This window comes from Aethina tumida, chromosome 7 (genome assembly GCF_024364675.1).
Source record: "Aethina tumida isolate Nest 87 chromosome 7, icAetTumi1.1, whole genome shotgun sequence".
Lineage (NCBI taxonomy): Eukaryota > Metazoa > Arthropoda > Insecta > Coleoptera > Nitidulidae > Aethina > Aethina tumida.
This window is the reverse complement of record NC_065441.1, coordinates 14,246,861-14,270,458: the sequence shown is the minus strand read 5'-3', so window position 1 is coordinate 14,270,458 and position 23,598 is coordinate 14,246,861. Positions and strand designations below refer to the sequence as shown.

Genomic DNA, 23,598 nt, shown 5'->3' with positions numbered 1-23,598 from the left:
TCGTTCGTGGCTCTTCTTAAATATTAGTTACATTGTATTAAATAAAAATATTAATAAAATTAAAATTTATTATAAAACATTTAAATTATATAACATTTAGATTTTTATTTTATAATGTCTTTATATTAATTACTTAGAAAAGTAATAGCTTTACTAAAAATATTAATTTAATAACATAAAATTAGCTTAACGTAAATATTTTGAAATTTAATATGTGAATCTAATTTATTTATATTTATTAATAAAAACAAAATTAATTTAATGAGCTTATGTTACAAACATTATTTAGTATTATTATATTATGCACAATTTAATAAATTTTATTCTTTAATTAAATTTTGGTGGATGCGCCACGGTCCAGACTGATACTGTTCTGTAAAAGTTAACAAAAAATCAGTTTTATTTTACTAAATATTTAAATTAAAATAAAAATATTACTTTTAAATTTTATATTTATTCACTGGAATAAAATATTAAATATATAACAGCTTATTAGGTTCAATTCTTTGTGCTGAATGCAACGTAAACTAAATATTTTAAAATTTAATCTTCGAATGTAGGACATACTTTATTAATTTCATTTAAGTATTATATTTAATAATTTTATTTCCATGTTTTAACTATGTAAAATGCTTCTAATGAGTTTTTCGTAATGGTTTTATATCAAATTGACAATTTGTATCAATGAAAAGCTTTTCTGATTTCAATTGCTACTCAATATTAAATTTGCAATTTACTCAATTCTTTGCCACTTAATCTAAACTCTTTAAAATTCATGAAATATTTATCAAAATTCGGCAATTTTCTTAGCTGTAGAATAATATTTTCATAATAATTAACTATTTTTATCTATTTGTATTAAAAACTAAATGTAAACTCTCAAATTGAAATAATTAATAATTTAGAACTTGATTCAGTGTTTCTTAATAAAATTTATTAAATGCAATATGCACAATTTAATAAATTATAATCTTTAATTACATTTATTATTACTAATTGTAATAAAAAGTACCACATTCTCCACTTTAAATTTTGGTGGATGCGCTTCAAGGTCCACACTTTGATCCTTTTCTGTAAAAGTTAACAAAAAATCAGTTTTATTTTACTAAATATTTAAATTAAAATAAAAATATTACTTTTATGTCACTAGAATAAAATATTAAATATATAACAGCTTATTAGATACAATTATTTGTACTAAATGCAACATAAACTTAAAATAGCTAAATTATTTTCAACTAAATGTTTTAAAATTGAATCTTTGAATGTAGGACATACTTTATTTAAGTATCATATTTAATAATTTTATTTACATGTTTTAACTATGTAAAATTCTTCTAATGAATTCTTCGTAATGGTTTTATGTCAAATTGACAATTTGTATCGCTGAAAAGCTTTTCTGATTTCAATTGTTACTCAATATTATATTTGAAATTTACTCAATTCTTTGTCACTTAATCTAAACTCTTTAAAATTCATGAAATATTTATCAAAATCTCGGCAATTTTCTTAACTGTAGCATAATATTTTCATAATAATTTTTTTACCTATTTGTATTAAAAACTAAATGTAAACTGATTTTCTCTCAAATTAAAATAATTAATAATTTAGAACTTGTTTCAGTGTTTCTTAACAAAATTTATTAAATCATTAATTTTGAACATAAAACGACAAATTTTTTTGATATTTCACAATGTAAAAATAAATTTTTAATGGTTTTCAATTTTAAATTTAAACTTTACCTCATAAAACAAGTCAAAATATAAACTCAAATATCTCGTAACTATCATATAAATATGAAAACTTTTCCATTGTCCAAGAAACAATCAAAAATTAAATTAACTTTTACAGTTATTAAATAAACAGAAATTGAATTGTATTTTACCGTTAAATAATTACTACACATGAAAATTAAACTGCATTTTTACATAATTTATTTTATAAAACAATACAGCTTGTACAATCAACAAACATTGTGTATATTTTAAGCAAATTTATTCACAACAACATTAATCTGGAATTGAGTGTTTTAAACATAATTCGACGCACGAAATTTATAAACAATCCAACTGAAATATTTTTCAACAATTCTTCATAATTAACCCAAATTAGATTTAACCACACGGACAAATTAATTAATCGAAATTGTATTGCGACTGTGACCGCCGAATTGATATTAAATCGCATTTTATCAGTTATTTATAGTATAAACACACACCTACGTAACATATGCTGGTGCGCCTGTTAATGTGTCCCGGCTACAGATAGAAACCAATAATATTATTAATTAAAAGTTATAATTTCAAATTACTGCTGACTGTTCGCCGGTGATTATCATTTATAACGATATTAAAAAGCCGTTTTGTGTGTGATATAGTAAAATTATCCGGGCAGTTATCAATGTGCTGTACCGGTACATATGCCACGGGTAATTGAATTTAATATATTGTTTGTATAGGTGTCAAATATTATTATAAAATGATGAGAGCGGCGCAAATTTTACTGGCGACCGTTTTAAGGACCACCTGCTTGTTTTCATTGTCCCTATTATCTGATGTGATTAAATTTGAACAGATTTTACACAAGAGGAAAGTTTTGTGAGTTTATATTTAATTTAACTCATTTTTGTTGTTAAAATTAATGATCATTTAATAGTTAATGAAGTTACAACAATAATGAAATTGATCTGTAAAGTATATTTTTGGAATTTATGATTTCTTTAAAGCTGACATAAATGCTTTACTTGTTTTAGTACATTATCTCAGCACTTTCATTATTTTCTTTTTTTTTTCAACATTTATTTCGACACTAACCAACCAGAGTAATTTGTCTTCAAAGTTAAAATGTGATATGTTGATTATTGGGCTTTTAAAGCTTTTTTGAAACAATAGTGGACGACACATTTTATCAGTCATTGTCAATAGAGTACTCTTAAATAATGTGCCGCTGAGAAACAGTTTACAGGGTGATTACCTAACTTATTGGTTAGAAGTTTATGGAGAATGGAAAGACGTATTGATTTCAAATTTTTATAGCTATTATAACTTGACTTGAACTACTTTTCTAATTTAGTTTGAAGAACCATCCTGTAGTAGTAGATCTTTTAGCCATTGATGTGATGAAATTTTAACAGATTTTACACAAGAGGAAAGTTTTGTGAGTTTAAATTTAATTTAACTCATTCTTGTTGTTAAAATTAATCTTCATTTAATAGTTAATGAAGTTACAACAATAATGAAATTGATCTGTAAAGTATATTTTTGGAATTTATGATTTATTTAAAGCTGTCATAAATGCTTTTCTTGTTTTAGTACATTATCTTAGTACTTTCATTATTTTCTTTTTTTTTCGACATTTATTTCTACACTAACCAACCAGAGTAATTTGTCTTCATAGTTAAAATGTGATATGTTGATTATTGAGCTTTTAAAGCTTTTTTGAAATAATACAGGAAGACACATTTTATCAGTCATTGTCAATAGAGTACGCTTAAATAATGTGCCGCTGGGAAACAGTTTACAGGCTGATTACCTAACTTATTGGTTAAAAGTATATGGAGAATGCAAAGACGTATTGATTTCAAATTTTTATAGCTATTATAACTTGACTTGAACTACTTTTCTAATTTAGTTTGAACAACCATCCTGTAGTAGTAGTTACATCCATTTTTGAAACTTAAATTTAACTGACAGAACTTCCTTATTTGTTTTAACACAATTATCTAAATGTTCCTCCACTTGCACTTCACTATCATGTAAATTTTGAATCCAATATTTTATTCAATTGGCTTCATCAATTTCGACATTTCGACAATAACCGACAAGGGTTACTCACCTTCAAAATTAAAATTTGGTACATTGAATTCTGAAACAATTTTTGAACTCATTTTCAATAAGGGATTTTATTTACGTCATCTTACAGACTATATATTTGTTTCTTTTGTCAAATATTTCTAAAAACTTGAACCAATACTTTAATAAAAGAATTAAATTAAAATTCTAATAGGTCTTATGACTTACTAGGGAAAAAATTCTTCTGATATTTTATTTTAATTTCTATTAACTTTTAAATAATTTAACTAGTAATTTAAATAATTATATATCATTTTAAACTTAATTTGAGACGTCGAGAATTGTTAGTTGCAACCAATTATTTCTTTGTTTCAAGAGTTATTTAATTAGACAGTTTTTATCAATACAGGATTAATAGATAATCCATATAAATTACAAGAACTAAAACCTTTTCCAGTGAATATTGATAAAGGAATAATTAAAGTTAATAGTGAAGTTACACAACTGTTTGAGTTTGTTGAATTTCGACGAGAGGCAGTATAAAATAATTGGTTAGGTCATGATAAATGTTGGGGGTGGCAGTTTGTTTGTAATTGCATTTTGCCGCGATAATATTTACTTTTGTCGTCTAATCTTGTCAATTTCGCTTAGAACGCTTAGTTTAAGAGTAACCGCCGTGGCAGCGGGGCCAAAGATAAATTTCCCCGTAAGGTGCTAATTGTGTTCGGGTATAAGGGCGGCAAAGGTTAACTCCTCAACTGGTTCCGTCACCTCTTAAACTTATTGTTTGGTCTCCATGGATACACACAGTATCTATCCATGCGTCAATAATTCGCAATCACTGTTTCCTAAACTCCTCTTAACTGCCATTAGGCCTCGCCGAAACTCTCTCTTTCAATTATAATAATCTCCTTATCAATACCGCGCGTCGTCTTTAAACTTTACTGCCGGAATAGTTTATTTAATCTTCAGGGGGCACAGTTCGACGTTTGTTTTCGTTTTATTTTGCCCGGTTTCGGGATCTCGCAGGCTCGGGGATCAGGACGCGGTTTTCTTAGGAAATACAGAGATTAAGACGCCCCGAATTGTTGCACGATTATCTCCTGCACTTTCTCAAATGACGCCACATCAAGTTACCCGCTTGTTTTAATCTCGTTCCAACGTTTTGTGCCCGACAAAATGTGCGTCAATTGAAGGAAAAAACGTTTTTCCAAACGGTTATTAAAAAAAAATATGGCTGCATTGAAACGAATTTATTCGTAATAATTCAAACCCGCCCTCGCAGATACCGAAACGTGAGTGCGATTTAATGATGATTGCGATCATGATAAATTCAAATGTATCACGAGAAATAAATTAGGAAAGGCACGCGAAACATGAAAATCAATTTGCTGGGAATTAGCACGGTAAAAAAATATAAGTTTGTCGTAAACTTAACACTAATGTAAACTTCATGGATTAATAATTGTTGAGGATCGTTCGTTATCGCGTATCGAACGTCTTCAAGTGTTTGATGTGCTCAATATTAATCCCTTAAATTGATGCACCATAGGCGAGTTATCTATCATACACAACAGGTTCAATAGTTGTATTATTTCTCTGTTTGAAGGCAAACAAAAGTTTTCGACACCTGCTTACAAGTTTTGATCGAGCTTTGTGTGCTACAAGTGATTAAGTCTTTGAGGAAAACACTTCATACTTGTCAAACTATTCCAACATCGTTAACTTAGTAAAATAACTATTTATGTAGTTAATGAAATATTAATTAGACACTTTTAGGTTCTGCAATAAGTTCGGGAAGGACTGAATCCAAATGCACTCGAACAACAATGATCAAATTAACTGCCACGCAATCAGCGCCATCTTGATCCTTAGACGTCACAAGCAACTCCACGATAATTATCGTTCGTTCCGAAGAGAACAATTCCACAAACGTTTGATCTCAGATAGTTTAAATGAGCCGTCATTTGGCCGATCTGATTACGAAATTATTAAATTAGTTCAAAAGCAGCATTACAAACAGACCTCCCGTAAATATTGCTTGAGGTTTTATTAGTTTGTCTCGATGGTATTATTGGCATGGATTACTTAATAGGGGGAGTACCTGGAGGATATTGCTGTTCACTTCAATTAATACGTTGCTTAAATTTATAATTATTTAATGTGCAACGATTGACTGTTAATTAAAACAATAAATTAATTAACTTATCAAAAGCAGCGACAACAATTGTTTTGTGCATAGTTAGTTGGTGTTATTAATAAATTATCCCCTACTTCAAATCGATAATTTAAATTCAATTATTCTTGATATGCTGTAACCACTTTGATAGTTTAACGGATAATAGAATTGCATTGTGCAACCCACTATTATACACATTTCGACTCTTCAACTGCTGTTATTAATATTAATTTTGGACAACGTTTAACACTAAATCATAATGAAATTTAATTAACTCTATGTTTTTGGAATTCAGATTGACAAATATGACTACAACGGTGCAAAATCGAATATCATTAGATCTCAACTTGATTTGCTGTTTTAATTTTACTAAATCATTGTTAACGTTTAAACTGAAACTGTTTATAATTAATTTTAGTAATTTAATGATATGCCAAATTAGGACAATATCTGAATAATATTACAAGAATAGTTAGAATAAGGACACAAACAAAATCACGTACAGTCGGATTAAAAATATTAAAAATAAAACAAATGTAGATTCTTGAAACAATTAATTTGAATTATTCATCAATTAATTTGTCCAATTGAATAAATATCAAAGACAATAAACGTGGTAAAAAAGCTAGAACACAATTTTATAGTTAATTTTTAACAAATTTGTATTTCTCATTAATTTGAAAGATTTATTGATTAATTTGCCAATTTGGAGCAGCTATTTTCTATAAAATTAATATAACTAGAAAAAACTGAGTGAGACCCAAAGACGTTAAAAGAAGTAATTAAGATAAAATAACTATGTTATGGTTGAATATTAATTTTTGTTGTTGTATTTGACACACACTCTCATCGATTGATTTGGTAAATTTACAAATTTAACGTCAGTTCCTAAAAATTACACTAAAAGAAACTGATTAAGATCAAAAGATATTCAAAAATTAAATAATATAAAGTAGCTATTTTATAGTTAGATGATATTGAGTTTATGTTTCTTGAATATGATTAATTTGCCAAACTGGAGCAATATCTTAAAACAGATTGGTATAAAATGAATGTAACTGTAAAAAACTGAGTGAGACCATAAGACATTAGAAGAAGTAGAGTAAATAAAATAACTATTTTATGGTTGAATTTTAATTTTTGTTGTTAATTTTTTATGAAATTGTGTTTCTGATTTTTGAGTGAGATTGTCGTTAATTTGAAATAAACGTTCATCGATTGATTTGCTAAATTTGGACAGTGTCAGAAAGCCAGTTCCTAAAAATGAAACTAAAAGAAACTAAATAAGATCAAAAGATACTAAAATAATAAAGAAGATAACATAATCATTTTATAATTGGATTTAAATTTTTTTTTATTTGAAACATTCATCGATTAATCTGCCAAATTGGAGCAGTATCTAAAAACTAATTGGTATAAAATTTATGTAACTAAAAGAAACTGAGTGAGACCAAAAGACTTTAAAAAAAGTAAAAGAAATAAAATAACTATTTTATGGTTGAATTTTAATATTTGTTGTTAACTTTTAGTGAAAGTGAGTCTCTGATTCTTGAGTGAGATTCCCATTAATTTGAAATAAACATTCATCGATTGATTTACTAAATTTGAACAGTATCATAAGGCCAGTTCCTAAAAATTAAACTAAAATAAACTCAATAAGATCAAAAGACACTAAACAAATAAAGAAGATAAAATAACTATTTTAAAGTTAGATTTAAATTATTTTTTATACTTTTGTATTTCTTGAATCAGATTCTCATTAATGTGAAACATTCATCGATTAATTTGCCAAATAGAAGAAACTGAATGAGGCCAAAAGACACTAAAAGAAATTAAATGAGTTTAAATTATTCTAAAAGAAATTGAATTTCTGTTTCTTGAGACAGATTTTAAACAAACATTTATTGACTGATTTGCTAATTTTCGACAGTATCTGTAACTAGAAGAAATTGAATAAGTCTAAAAGACAAAAAGAACATAGCTAATTTAGTTATATTAAATTGTTTGGTAATGTTTTAATAAAGTTTTGATTGTATTTTATTAAACAGTTTGACATTAATTTGAATCAAGTGTAATTTTATATATTTTATATACATATATGTATTATTCGATATTTTGTGATTTAAATCGAGTTTATGTTTGTTGGAAATTATATCCTTTCTATATCATAAATATTCCTGGTAAATTTGACATCCTCAATAAATTCGTTGTACCGTCATTAACAGGTTAAAATGAAACTCGATCGTACATGATCTGAAGTAATAAATAACTCCTGAACATTTCGAGATCTCTGAAGTGCTCCGCTCATAACCGATAAAATGAATGTGATAACTGCCAGCCACTCCAGTTTCGGCGCAAACGTTAAAATGAAATATTTTCCGGAAAGGTGTTATGTTTCCATTAAAGGGTAAATGTGAATATTTGATACGTGATAAAGGAAACGTCTTAAACATCAACGTGAAATTTAAAATGGATTGCACAACAAAATTTCTTTATTTGAAGTATTTGAGTAAATTATCTAACTACTAACCACCAGATTAACACCCTATTAAGTTTCTCATTCATTGACCTGCTGATAAAAAAAAATAATTAAAAGGATAGCAATAAATTTGGATAGGCTAAATTTGCTGCGGATGAAAAACGTGCCTCTAACAAAGAGCTCGTTCAAGGACCGTGCCCGGCGAAACAAAAGATAAATTATCTGTTCCCTGATAGGGACGACCACATGTGAAGTGGGGGACGTTGGGAAAATCTACCCCCCACAATCCCCCGAAAGGCGCCACCCTTCCGAAGGCCATGAGAGTCCCCAGGTGACGACGATTAGGACACTGTGTCTGCACCGCAGCGCTTCCGGAGTTCTCCTTACAACCAAAACGAACTATTAACTTAATATCGCCGTCGAGACGGGTCCCCCTAATAAATGCATCTACTCCGCTCATTTTATTCAAATTAGTTTCCCCGTTCCCGTCAGCGCACCGACGACCGAACTTTAAACTTCTCCCGCCATCTAATTAACAATCCAATTTAAAAATTGAAATTATGTCGCGCCTAGGACGCCGGAAAAAAAAAGTGTAACACAAAACAAACACGGAAACCCGCCATTGGGAAATGGAACGGATCCGGTGTCGGGCCGTGGGGCGAAACCGTTAAAAATCGGGTACATATTCATCGAATGCGAACGCCTTCCGTGAGAAACGGTCCATGTGATGCGACCGAGGCGGAAAAAAGTGCCGCCCCCCAGGTCAATCCATCGTGGAAAATGTAGCCGGCCTGCTTTAGCTTCACCTGGGCCGCGGCCGCAAAAACACTTAATGGGTTTCTAAGCGACCGCCAAGTGATGCCGGATCCAATATCTCTCGTTGTACTACACGTATTTACTACTTTGTCTAAGGGATTCTTTAAGTGCTTTTGTTTTTTCCCCGGGATTTTTCCTGATGGGGGTTTCGAGCCGTTACGCCGTGTTTTCGTTAACTAAGGGTTTCTCGTGCAATATTAAGTGTCGCACTCAAGTGGCATAATTGTGATCATCAATTTAAACGTTTTCGGTATATTTTTTAGTCAGTTGAGATTAAAACTATAAATCAAATTGAGGTTTCAAATCATAAAATCTATAATTTAAAAATTTGTTTGTTGATGTTATTTTACACAAAGTGCAACTTTTTTAAATTGTCACAAACTGCAAATATATCTATATAAATGTAATTTCATGCTACTGTTGAACGATTCATTTGTGATTTCGAAGTAAAATATTACTGCCATAAATTAATTAATTAATATTTCAGTCATTCGTTCCTGAACTATATTTTTTTATTTTGTATTATTCAGTGCTGTGTTAAAAATCTATAAATAAAATATTATTGTCCAGTTAAAGAGTTTTACAAAAAAGATTTTTATATTTTTGTTTTTAATACACTAGTTTAATGTGTTTTATTGTTAACTAAAAACTAAATTTTTTGTTTAATAGACTAGTTTTATTTTTAGTTATAATGTTTATACTATAAATAAATAAAAACATAAAAATTGACCACTCTTAAAAAATGTTTACCGTATATGAAATTCTCAAAGATACCCATAAATAAAATATATTTACAAAAGAAAAATGTATAATAAAAATATTTAAATATACTATTTAAAAAATAACTGGTTAATCTAAAACGAAACCTTTTGTGTAGCAAACATTATTGATTTTATATATATATATATATATATATATATATATATATATATATATGTATTATTTTTAATTATAATGTTTATAACGCTCATATTTTTATAATTTTAATAAATAAAATTATAAAAATCGACTAATCTTAATTACATTGATTTTATATATTTTTATATAAATATGCTTTCATGTATATTTGGATAATCCATATGTAATTTCAAAGTAAAATATTGGTGCTGTAAATTAATTAATTAATTAATATTTCAACCGTTCGTTTCAAAACTATATTTTCATTGTGTATTATTCAGTACGGAATTAAAAATTTGCTGGAAATTGAAATATTAATGTGCAGTAATACGTTTATTAGTTGCAAGTTATATTACAGTTTATTTTTACTGTAAATACACATTTAATTTACAATCTTTAGATATCTTGAATTTAAATATTGTTAATAAATAAAAATATATATAGTGAAGTCTTGAATAAAATTATCAATGACTCTCATAAATTAAAATATATCTAAAAAGGAAAATGTTGTGACTAATAAATAAATAAATATATTAATATTGATTTCATATACATTTTTATAAATTATATATTATATAAATCAAATTTCATAATATGTTTAGACTATTCATTGTTATTTCAAAGAAAAATATTGTTGCTTGAAATTAATTAATTAATTAATAGTTCATTTTTATCATTTTGTATTATTCAGTTCGATGTAAAAAAATTGTTGGGAAATAAAAGATTATTGGACTGTTAAAATGTTTTTCCAAATATACATTTAGTTGTTATCACATTTTTTCTGTAGCATCTAAAATTCAAAATAGTATATTAGTTAGAAATAATATTACTGTTTTTTTATTAATTTAAACTTCACATATATTATTGACTTTATATGTTTTTCTCTATTACTATTATGAATAACATTTGGACGATTCATTTGCTTTTTGAAAATAAAATGTTCTAAATTAATCAATTAACAATTCTGCTATTCACTTCAGAATAATTTTTTCAGTTTGTATTATTCAATGTTGTTAAAAATCTATTGGGATATAAATTATTATCGTGCACTTAAAAGTTTATATAAAATGTACATTTGTTTGTATATCTCATATTAAAATTAAAGTCTTCAATAAATTTAATCACATTTATTATGAATTAGCCATCCAAATAAAATATATAATAATTTATGGAAAAAATTCATTATTATATATAATATAATAAGTGTAAAGATGATTAAAGGAAATTTAATTTATTGATATTAATTTTTTCTCTGTAACTAATTTTATTAGTTTTGTAAATATATTCTTTATTAATTTAATTTCATGATTTAAAAGTAAAATATCACTTCAATAAATTAATTAATTAATTCATTTGAAAAATATATTTTTTAATGCGTGTTATTCAAAACAATTTTAAAAATCTATTGCGAAATAAAATATTACCATACAGTTAAAAGGTTTTACAATATGTACATTTGTTTGCACGTCACAAATTTTTTTATTTAAATTTTGTTTGCAAATACAGTAGTTTATTACTAAGTAGTATTCTTGATTTTATATAATTTTCTATAATTAAAATGTATGTGTGTATATAAAAGTAATCAACGCCCAATATATTTAAACATCTAAAATAGAAAACATACAAATTTATGTTTGTAATTTGGTGGGTTTTATAAAATGGTCCTTTTTTAATATATCAGTTTGGTAATAATTAGGTTTAGTTGCATATATACATATATTCAGAGTGTTCTATTGAAAGTTGATGACTTCTGGCGAAATCAGAAATAAAATTTTGTTCAAATTAAATTAGAAAAGTAGTTCAAGTAATAAGCGCTATAAAAATTTCAAATCAACATCTTTTCTCATCCTTCAAAAATTTCTAATGAATAACTTAGGTGAATAACCTTGTATATATTTATTTTATTTATAATATTTAAAATTTAATTTTTATTAACTCTTATAAATAAAAATTTGAATTTTAAAAACTTAATAAATTTAATTATCAATTGGCCTTCCAAATTAAAGTATATTTAAAGAAAATTTAATGGTAGGATGGAAGCACAATGGTTTAAAAAATATTCGTCTATACCCTAATTTGAAATAAATTTATAATTAATATGTAATGTAAAGTAAATAATCGTTTTAATTGTATTATTTTGTTAAAATGTATTTCAATTAATTTAAATGTATTTACTTTACAAAGCTATGAAAATATAAAACCATTTTATCCAATAATATAATGATCCAGTATATTTACATTAAAACAAAGTATTTCCTTTGTATATTTTTTGTTGGTATGTACTGAAACTTCAATAATTTACACCGACTTCCGCCAAATTCCAATAATTGCTTCTTCCAGAACCGACTTTCCCAACAAAACAACAAGAAAATATATTTAATGACGGTAGAATTCCCTCTAATGTCAACATAATAAAAGGTCTTCGATTGTTGAACAGACAAATCAGCACAATGAAACAAATTACTGCGGCAATTGCCAAATCGACATAATCGTATCGGGATCAATACTCGAAAAGCGATCGGAAAGAATACGCTAATTAGTCCTGCCACTAATTATCTATGCTCCTCAATTAAAACTTTTTGTCTCGCACATCATCCCCCCGCAATTTAATTTGTCGTTATAAAATTGTGGCCGGCAAAAATCAATAAAACTATCACCTGCATTTATCGCAGGACAACGGTCTGGGCACAACAATGTGTTTTGAGGTCCTTAAAGTGGCCTTTTTTTCAGCCCCCAACAATATATATCATTAGTGTTTATTTTCGTGTCAACATATAAACAAGAATTCTGGTCTGCAATGGAAGAGAATAAATTTATTATTATTACGGAACGTGCTCGAGCACTTTTACGGGCGGCTCTTTTAAATGATGCATTAAAAACAATTCAAGTTTGCGCGGCCCCTTTTTAAAAGCCGCGGTCTCTCATGGAAATTAAATTCATATTTCATATACTCGATGCTTATCGCAGTTTTTCAGACGTTGCTCTTCGGGAATGTCCGACGGAATGTTTACTTGTCTTACCTAAATAAAACTGGCGTCTGTAATTCATAATAATTTTAATAGAGCCCTTTTTCGTGCAAACACGATGAAAAAATCCGACACGTAAACGGTCGATGGTGCAATTAAATTTCAAAGGAAAATTGACCTCATTAACTTTTAACTTTAAAACTGGCTTATTAACGGGTAAACATCGTTAGAGTTGAACCGTCGGAATAGATTGGAAACAACACAAACACCTTCACTTGCGACGAACGGAAACGCTACATTTTTAATGGCGTCACTGTTTTAACATGAAAATGGATTTTTTTTTGTTACAAAATGTGTAGTTTGGTCATCTAAAATATGATTTCGGCCAGCAATAATATTCGGCTGTTTTGAAATGGACCAACTCTCGACGGATTAAAGAATAATCAGTGATGCAATAACTAGATTAAATCATTCATGTGGATTGTTTAGAGTGTTTATTATTTCAAATTGTCCTATTTATCGTATAAATATTGAAATGTTTATTTAGAGGATTATACTTCAAAATTAACTCATTGTAAATTTAATTAATTACATTCGGTGTATATATATATATATATATATATATATATATATATATATATATATATAAGTTAGAAATTAATCCATTAATCCAGATATATGGCATTTTCCAGATTTTAATCACAAAATTTTCTAAACTTTTATAGAAATTTTTATACTTTTATATTTTAGGATTAGGTTAGATTAAGTTACGTTAGAAAATTTTGTAAGAATTATAATGCTGATTGTGGAGCATTTTTTATCCTTTAGTATTAGATGAGATTAGGCTTCGTTAGGCTAAGTTAGAACAGTATTAGTTGAAAGAAGTTAGAAATTAGTACAAACAATTGAAAATTGTAAAATTTTGTAAAAATTATAATGTTAATTACATATATTTTAATCACAAAATTTTATACAAATTTTATAAATATTTTTATCCTTTAGTATTAAGTTACTTTTAGTTAGGTTAGGGGTATATTAATTGAAAGAAGTTAGAAATTAATTCAGACAACTGGGAATTGTAAATTTTTGTAAGAATTGTAATGTTAAATATAACCCAGATTTTATTCAGAAAATTTTGTGCAACTTTTATAGAAATTTTTATATTTGTATCTTTTAGTATTAGGTGACATTAAGTTAGAAGAACATTAATTGAAAGAAGTTAAAAATTAATTAAGACAACCGAAAATTGTAAAATTTTGAAAATATTATAATGTTAATTATATATATATTTTCCTCTTTTAGGATTAGGTTATATTAGATTACATCAGGTTAGGGTTGGGGAGTGTTAATTGAAAAAAGTTAGAAATTAATTCAGACGACTGAGAATTGTAAAATTTTGTAAGAATTATAATGTTAATTATCTATACCTCTCAGATTTTAATCAGAAAGTTTTGTAAAACTTTTAAAGAAATTTTTATATTTTTCTTTTTTAGGATTAGGTTAGGTTAGGAGAGTGTTAATTGAAAGTAGTTAGAAATTAAACTAGACAGATTTTAAACAGAAAATTTTATGCAACTTTTATTGAAATTTTTATATTTTTATCCTTTAGGTGAGATTAGGTTACGTTAGGTTAGGTTAGGTCAGTATTAATTAACAGATTTTAATTAATCTTGTATATCTACATCTTCATTTTTAATAGAAACATTTATTTTTTAATTATTCAGTATTAGGTAACATAAGATTAGGTTGCGTCGGATTAAGCCACGTTAAGTTAGGTTAAAAGAGTGTTATTTGCATAAAGATTCATTAATATTCAGTTGCGTTCAAAGTTGATAATTGTATTTTTTTTAAGAATCATGAATTATTATTAGGAATTTCTTTTTTTCAATGGAATATTCGTACTTTTTAGTTCTGGATAAAATATATTTAATTATAAATATTTCAAATATTTTATTTATAGGATTTTAAACATATTTTCCTGTTTTTCCTATTCATTAATATTAGGTAAGTAATATTGTGAGACTTGTTCTTTCTTCTTCTATTAGTAATTGATTAGGTGGGGTTATCTTAATTCCACTCCAGTATTGATTATTTATAAAACTGAACTAAAAAAAATCATTAAATTGTACAATTTTGACAATCATATTTTCTTATATTAAATTTATTCGCTAAAACCGATGACAAAAAAGTTATTAATTAATTAAGTTTATATTAAAATATCATTAATAAATTTTGGTAAACATTGTGTTCATTAAAACCATTCGGAGTCACGTGCCTAATATATGTATAATTTTGTATCAGCTTACAATATTGTATCTGCTCATTACTAAAAGCACATACGCTGGCGCAGCAACAACCGAACAAATTATTAGCAAATATTTACCGAACCGGATATTTGCCCAATAAATAAAAATAAATTGCTACGAAAATTTGCAACTTTAACTACGTCCCGGTCTTGTACACTGACCCAGTACGTAATCTGATATTTCTTCGTCGGAACTCTCGAGGTCTAATTAAAGTAAATATTTGTGTGGCCCATTGCACATTATCAGGCATTCGATGGGCGTCTAACAACTCAGCAGCTTTGTTCAATTTGCTAAAATCGATGGGTACGCCAAAGTTTTAATTGATATACAACCCACCACAACCTTTAACAACAAACTACAATAATTATTTCCCGATATTTTAAGGTGCACACGTAAAAGTATTTGTTTTACAAACTTCATAAATCACTTCTAAACACAGATTTACTTTACATTTTCTAGGCATGTAAACATCCATTAAAACAAATGTATTGTGGACATGTTTACACAAGGTTTTGATGCAACTGAAATGGGTTTAAATAAATCACGTCGAATTTGTAATTAATTTTAATTAATGGTCATTAAACACACTAAATTATAGGTGGAAGTAATCTTTGTAGTAAATACTTGCAGACTGAAAATTTATTAAAATTAATGGTATAATTAATATAAATAATCGATGTGTATGAACAAATTTGATCAAATTTCATTACTTTTGTCGTATCAAATTGTCACCTTCACTTGAGTGAAATCAACTTGAGACAACACTCACCTAGATTTTTGTAAACATTCATTTGCCAAGTGTTTGCAGCAAAGATTTAAGTCAAATATTGAACTCTAGACACGTATAAACAATGAATCGTATGTGAAAATGTGACATCTGTTTGTACTACAAGTAATCAGTATTTATATAAGAAATTGAAATTTGTCCAAAAATGCATTTGCTTAATGGGCAGAAATAAAAATTGCATTTTATATTGGATGGTCTGTTTGAACTGTAAATGTTTTGCTTTAATGAATTGCTGTCATTAAATGGGTAAATATACTGTAAAGTAATTCTTTTGATGTTTTATAACTGATTTAAACATAAATATTATTTACTGCATGCACATATTTAATAATTTAATAAATAAAATTAAAAAATGGTTGGTTACATGTTCTTTAATTTTTTGAGTATTAAAATGGACATCATATTAATTTTTGCATGTTTTTTATTCAATTAACGTTATTGAAATATATGGATATATGTTTTAATTTTCGATTTTATATTTTAAAATGACAGACGTGTAACTTTTGTTTTAATACAACATGTTTACATTAATTAAAAGCCTTCAAATAACAATAATATTTTAATTAAAAAAACATCAAATAGATTAAAGCTGTAATCCATGTTTTATAGTTTGTGTGTCTACAGTTTAAATTATAATCTGAATTGTCAAAATAACAAAATCCTTAGACGCCGTTGACCGTATGCAATTACACGAAATATGCTTTCAATTTTCAGGTCCGGCATTCTGGGGCCTCATAAATCCCGAGTGGTCATTGTGCAACAAGGGCCGAAGACAGTCCCCGGTTAATCTAGAACCGAGTAAGCTGCTCTTTGACCCCAATCTTCGACCCCTCCACATCGATAAACACAGGGTAAGGAGCTTACCAAACACTGACGCCTTGTCCCTGCAAACATGCACCATACGCCCCGCGTTAAACTGTCCCATTAAAGTCCCACATCATTTTGTTTTAATTGTCTTCACTTTTTAGACGAACGGGATTTCGAAAACTATTTAAATTAAATTTGAGTATTTAGCTTGTCAAAGAGTGACCGAAAGCGTTTAATAATTAATAGGTTGTAATGCATCTGTTACTTATGCTAACGTATATTTAGGAAATAAAGAATAATTAATTAAAAACTGTTTAATATTTAATGAGATTAAAAGGTGCATCAATTGATTATTTATTATTGTCATTAAAGTAAAGGACACTGTCTGTTTAATTGACTGACGTATTTTAGAACAGTCTCATTTTTTTTTAATTAAGCCCACATTATTTATACTATCGTATTCACAATATTTATTTAATAGTATTAATATTTATTATATTGTGTTTTAGTATTCCTAAATAATAATACTGATTTCATTACTTACTTCATAAATACACAATAAATGACAGTTTTAGTTATTCTAATTAACTTACAGTATTTATATTCAGTATATTTATAGACAAAAATTTTCATGAATAAAAGATTCATTATTCCTAATATCACCCACTTACAATATTTGTTTTATTGCATTCAAAATATTTATTAACAGTTTCTATTTTTCTAATTACCTAAAAAGTATTTATATTAATTATTTTATTGTAATGTTAGAAATCATATTCAATAACAATTTAATTTTTTTTAATTAACTACTCTTCTCTTATTTATATTATTTTATTTACAGAATTTATATTATTATATTCAAAAGATTTATTAAATCTTATTCACAGAAATATTAATAAATAAAAGTTTCATTTTTTCTAATTACCATATAAATATACAATAAATATTAGTTTCAGGTTTTTATAATTAATAACTTACAGTATTTATATTCAGTATATTTATTATTGACATAAAATTTTATGAATAAAAGGTTCAATTTTAATTATCACCAACTTACAATATTTGTTTTATTGCATTTAAAATATTTATTATTAAATATTTTATTAAATGACATTTTTTTTTATTAATTACGACTTACTTTATTTATATTAATTATTTTATTGAAATGTTAGCAATCTCATTCAATAACAATTTGAGGTTTTTTAATTAAGGACTCCTTAAAACACTTATCTAATTGTAATAAAACTTTTTATTATATTTTATTGTTAGAAATATTATTAAATAATAATTTCTGTTTTCTTTTAATTAAAGATTATTTGCGGAATTTATATTATTATATACAACAAGTTTATTTTATATTACTGACAGAAATATTAATAAATAAGTTTCATTTTTTTATAATTACCATATAAATATACAATAAATGGCAGTTTACCCACCCACTTACATTATTTTTTTTTTATTGCCTTCAAAATATTTATTATTAAATATTTTATATATGTTCGAAATTCTATTCAAAAATAATTTGAGTATTTTTAATTTACGACTTCATAAAATATGTATCTTATTGTAATTTAATTTTTTATTATATTTTATTGTTAGAAATATTATTAAATAACAGTTCAATTTTTTTATTAAGAATTATTTACAGAATTTATATTATTATATACAAAAGATTTATTTTATCCTATTCACAGAAATATCAGTAAATAAAAGTTTCATTTTTTCTAATTACCATATGAATAATAATAAATGATACAGAATTTATATTCAGTATATTTATTGCACTCTATTGGCAGAAATCTTTTTAAATAAATGATTTAATTTTTCTAATTATTACCTTGTTAGAAATCTTATTCAATAACAATTTGAGTTTTTAAATTAACGATTGTAGTTAAAATTTTTATTATATTTTATTGTTAAAATATTATTAAATAACCGTTTCAGTTTTTCTATATTTATTTTAATCTATTGACAATAATCTTTATGAATAAAAGCAGTTTTTCTAATTATCATCTACTTACAATATTTGCTTTATTACATTTAAAATATTTATTTTAAGTGACAGTTTCAGCTGTTCTAAATAACATCTTTATTTACAGACTTTGTATTATTTTATATACACAACATATTATTGTATTTAAATTGTTTAATATATTGATGTTGAATAAATATTTTATTATTCCAGATAAGTGGTTCGATGATGAACACCGGTCACAGCATAATATTCAATGTGGACAACGACACACGTCACCACATCAACATCACCGGAGGCCCGTTGTCATACAAATATCAGTTCCAGGAGATCCACATCCACTATGGTTTGCACGATCAATTCGGCAGCGAACATTCCATCAACGGATACACGTTCCCGGCCGAGGTAACTGTCAAAAACCACTTAATTAAACGTTCAAAAAATTGGTTTGATCACTTCGTAAAAATTCATGTTATGCCATATGTCGACGTAATATCTGAATTTAAATTTCGTCAGGCTTGAGTTTTATTTCGCTGTTAACGGCTCCATTTCAAAAGCGGGGCAGTAAAATAAGAATGGAAATGGTTGGGACGTAAGTGTGGCGTAATCGTCGCTTGTTAGTGTAATTGATGAAAGGCGCGGCAAAAAAAGACACCCTTAAAGGGGGCGTAATGGATAATAAGGGGATTAACGTCGTATGAAGTGGATTAACATTTGATGTGTTTTGAGAATATAAGTGAGTTAGATTAACGTTCTCTTCATAATGCAAATGAATGAATATTTTAAATTGTTTGTTTTGGTAACTAGCTCATATATCATTTGGCTCAAAGTTGCTATTAATTTTCATTAATTGGATAAATCTTATTGGCTTTAATTAGGTTTATTATAATATAACATTTTAATTATACCCAGTAGCATAAAAAGTAGAACACATGTATGTAATTTGTCATTTCAGTTATATTCAGCGACATAGAAACTTTTTCTATTGTTTAGATTCATCTGTGTATGTACAGGTAATATGAGTAATAATTGGTTGAAAATTGAAAACTGTTAGTGACTTTGATTACGATAATCTATTGAGGGAGGTTTATATTTAGAAATCTTGTACGAATTTACCACATATTTTTTTGTTCTCAAGTGGAAAAATGTACATATCAATTTTGTACTTTGGATATGTGTTATAATTTAATTGGATATTTTAATTTTATAGTCTCAATTACTATCACTCCTACGTGGTATGTATGAAAATGTAATAATTTGTAACAAACCTCAGGGATTTGTTTTTTTTTCAATCCAATCATTTATACTATTACAAACTACAATTCCAATACTTTTAACTCTGTTGATATAAATAAATAACTAATTTTACGTTTAATAAGAAAATAGCTTGTGAATTCATTATATTAGGACCAAAATCCGTATGGCAATAACTCGGTTAAATTTGCCAGCATTAATATTCGGCATTTCAATAATCAAAGAAACCTTACTTGGCTGATCCATCATCGCGTAATATTGGCTCCGGCCCCGCTTTGCAATAGGGCACATGCCATACCTATGACTTTCACGTACATCAAACAAAATCCAATATGTCACGCATGCTTTCCCACCACTATCATGCGGTTATTCAGAATAATCCAATTACTTACAAATTGTTAGCTGTCATTCTCCATCTAAATAGTTTCGGTATGCTGGCTAGAATCGACGTTATTGTAATGTCATTAAGTGCAATTAGGTTTTTCCACCTGCATCGTTCCCTCGTGCATTACCTATTTGTCACACTCGTCCATTTCTAGTTTTTTTTTTTCGTTTCTTTGTGTCTGCGATGCTCGCGATAATTGTCTATTAGCCGGTGGGAATAAATAATGAAATATAGAACAGGTAACTTAATTAAAATTTATTTTGTCCCATCGTAGAAATTTTAATCAGTTACTTTAAGTTACAACGTTAGTCACAAGTTAATTAAAACGTCACACAAAACAGAATCATTCGTCGCTAAATATTTTTTATTACTTTTTATTTTTAATTTGTTGGTTGAATTGACAGATTACAGATTACTATGAAAAAAAATCATAAAATAAAATAAATTATAATTGTATACTTAATAATATTATTATTTATTTAAATTGATATTTCTTTTTTCTTAGTATTTTAATCAAATAAAAGATATAATGTAATCGTCTATTATATACAGAGAGATTCATTCATTTTACTTATTCATTCGAAATTTATACAAAATGATGTACAGATGTTCATGTCTCTTGGATAACATTTGTTTTATATCTGATATTACATTACATTTGTGGTAAAATTTCTGTTGATCATTTATTTTAAGTTTAGGAAATGCTTATACGAATAAAATAAATACATCCACTGAAAATAACTAAGTTATTGATGTTTTAAGATGCACAAAATTAAAAGTAAAGGTAATTGTTTAAAATCATGCCTCCACCAATTTTCAGCCATAAAAAACGAAAAATTGAGATTTTGACATTTTTTTTTTTTTTCAAAATATTCTTCTCTTCAGCATATTAAAGAGTATATTTTGATCGAGTAAAAAAAATGAATATTTCTTTCAGAAAAAATAATTTTAAATTTGAAAAAATGATGATTTTTGCGGTTTTTGCTTGAAATTTTTTAGAAAAATTTTACAAAGAGAAAAAAAAAAATTTATATCATAAAAAATCAAAAAATCAATATTTTTGTGCCCTTTTTCACCAAAAATAGAATATTTAGAAAAAAAAAAAATAGAAACCTAGCCTAACAACAACATATGGAAAAAAATTGTCAAAAAACATAATTTTACAATTTTTAGTAGTTTTTGAAAATTTTGTAATTTTTATTAAATTTATTAAATAATTTTTGTATTTTTTTCATAATTTCTAATGTTTTCTATTTATATCATATATCTTTGGAATTTCACGCAAGTTCCCAATTTAGACCAATATTTTTAATTAAAAATAAAAAATTACCTTATTGATTTTTGTTTTCTTTTTTGAAAATATATATTTGATGAACCTTCTAAAAAAAAGGTTAGGTTAAATTAGGTTAGGTTATGTTAAGTTACTATTTCTTTCTTCTTTTTTGAAAATATTCTATTTTTGATGAAAATAATAAGTATAAAAAAATTTTTCCCACAAATTTCAAGGAAAAACCTCAAAAATCAGACTTGTTCAAAATTAAAATTAATTTTGGTTTTTTCAATTGTTTTTTCGATTGTTTTTTCGATTGTTTATAACCAGAAATAGGTGATGCCGCGATTCTAAACAATTACCAAGGTAAACAACAGACATTCTGTATAAAATTTGAAGGTACTGATAAGGAATTATAGTACAGTTCTTGGTATGCCAAAAATGAACTTTCCAACTTCAAAAATAGTGGCTTTAGAAACAGTTTTAGATAGACCATCAATTTGTCAATTGTCAAAAACTTCCAAAATAAATTAGAAAAATAGTTAAGTGAGGTTATAAAAAGTTCAAATCAATTTCTTTTTCTACTGACCTTAAACATCTAATGAATAAATTTGCCGAATCACTGTATTTTATATTTAATTATATATTACAGTCACATGTTTAGTTTTAATTTTAATTGATTAAAACACTAAAATAATAATTAAATTCTATCTCTGAAAATATATTTTATTATTCATTATAGTTACATAACTTAATTGAAAGTTTAAATGGATATATAGAATAAAATAACAAATTAAATTTATGTCGTCAAAAGTGTCCAAAAATCATTTTCATATAAATTAAATAACTTTAAATTCATCGATAAGAGTCAAATTGACCTATATAATTTGCCTATTTACGTTATATAAAAGCATTGGAACGAACCCCGATTGAGTTTCGTTCCGGGGTGGGAAACGGTGGAAGGGAAGAAAACTTCTTAAATAAATGTATTCTAACCTTTCCCGTAAACTCGATAAACTTATAACTGGAAGCAAGTAGAGGGAAATAAGATGAAAGCTTTTAGCTTTATATCAACATATGTCAACGCGAAAAAAACGTTTTTATTAAATCTCACGGTAAGTAGTGCCCTTCACATCTGCATTATCTGGTAACAAGGAAACATCAGAAATCCATCTTTGCATTAAACTTGAAAACTTTTCTTTTTTTCTTAGTGAGGACGGGATGAATAAATGACGAAAAAAGCGGTGAATTGTTAAACGGGTAATACAAAGTTTGGCGTAAGTTTAATCCATCAAACTTTTATTGCGGGCTCTTGGCCTTTTATTATAAATAAATAAAACTCTATTAGAATGTATTTGTTTCGCAGTGTGGGAGAAAAACTGTGTCATACTTTAACAGATTTCACTGCAAATAAATTATTAAAAGTGTAGTTGGGGAAGCTTTCTCACACCCAACTTGTTTAAGTACTTTTAAAATTTTATAATTTTATTTTATACCCTATTTTTTACAAATAGTTTAAAACATTCATCCATAACTTATTAAAATATATAAAAGTATGAGTTGTAAAATAATGAAAAGTTAAATTAACACAATATAAAAAATACCTCGATTTATTAATATTTTATTTACATTACTCATAAGTATATAGAGTACATATCAATTGGGCCACCCCCTTTAAAAATATAT

At 26.5% G+C, this 23,598-nt stretch overlaps 1 protein-coding gene across 1 annotated transcript in view; it reads left to right on the top strand.

The window, feature by feature from the left end:
* Window positions 1-23,598, top strand: part of LOC109595441 (carbonic anhydrase-related protein 10) — a 171,738-nt gene that overhangs the window by 109,284 nt on the left and 38,856 nt on the right. The window contains exons 4-5 of the mRNA XM_020010789.2: window positions 16,936-17,072; window positions 19,217-19,408. Coding sequence (XP_019866348.1) covers window positions 16,936-17,072; window positions 19,217-19,408 — 329 coding nt within the window. The remainder of the gene's footprint in view (window positions 1-16,935; window positions 17,073-19,216; window positions 19,409-23,598) is intronic.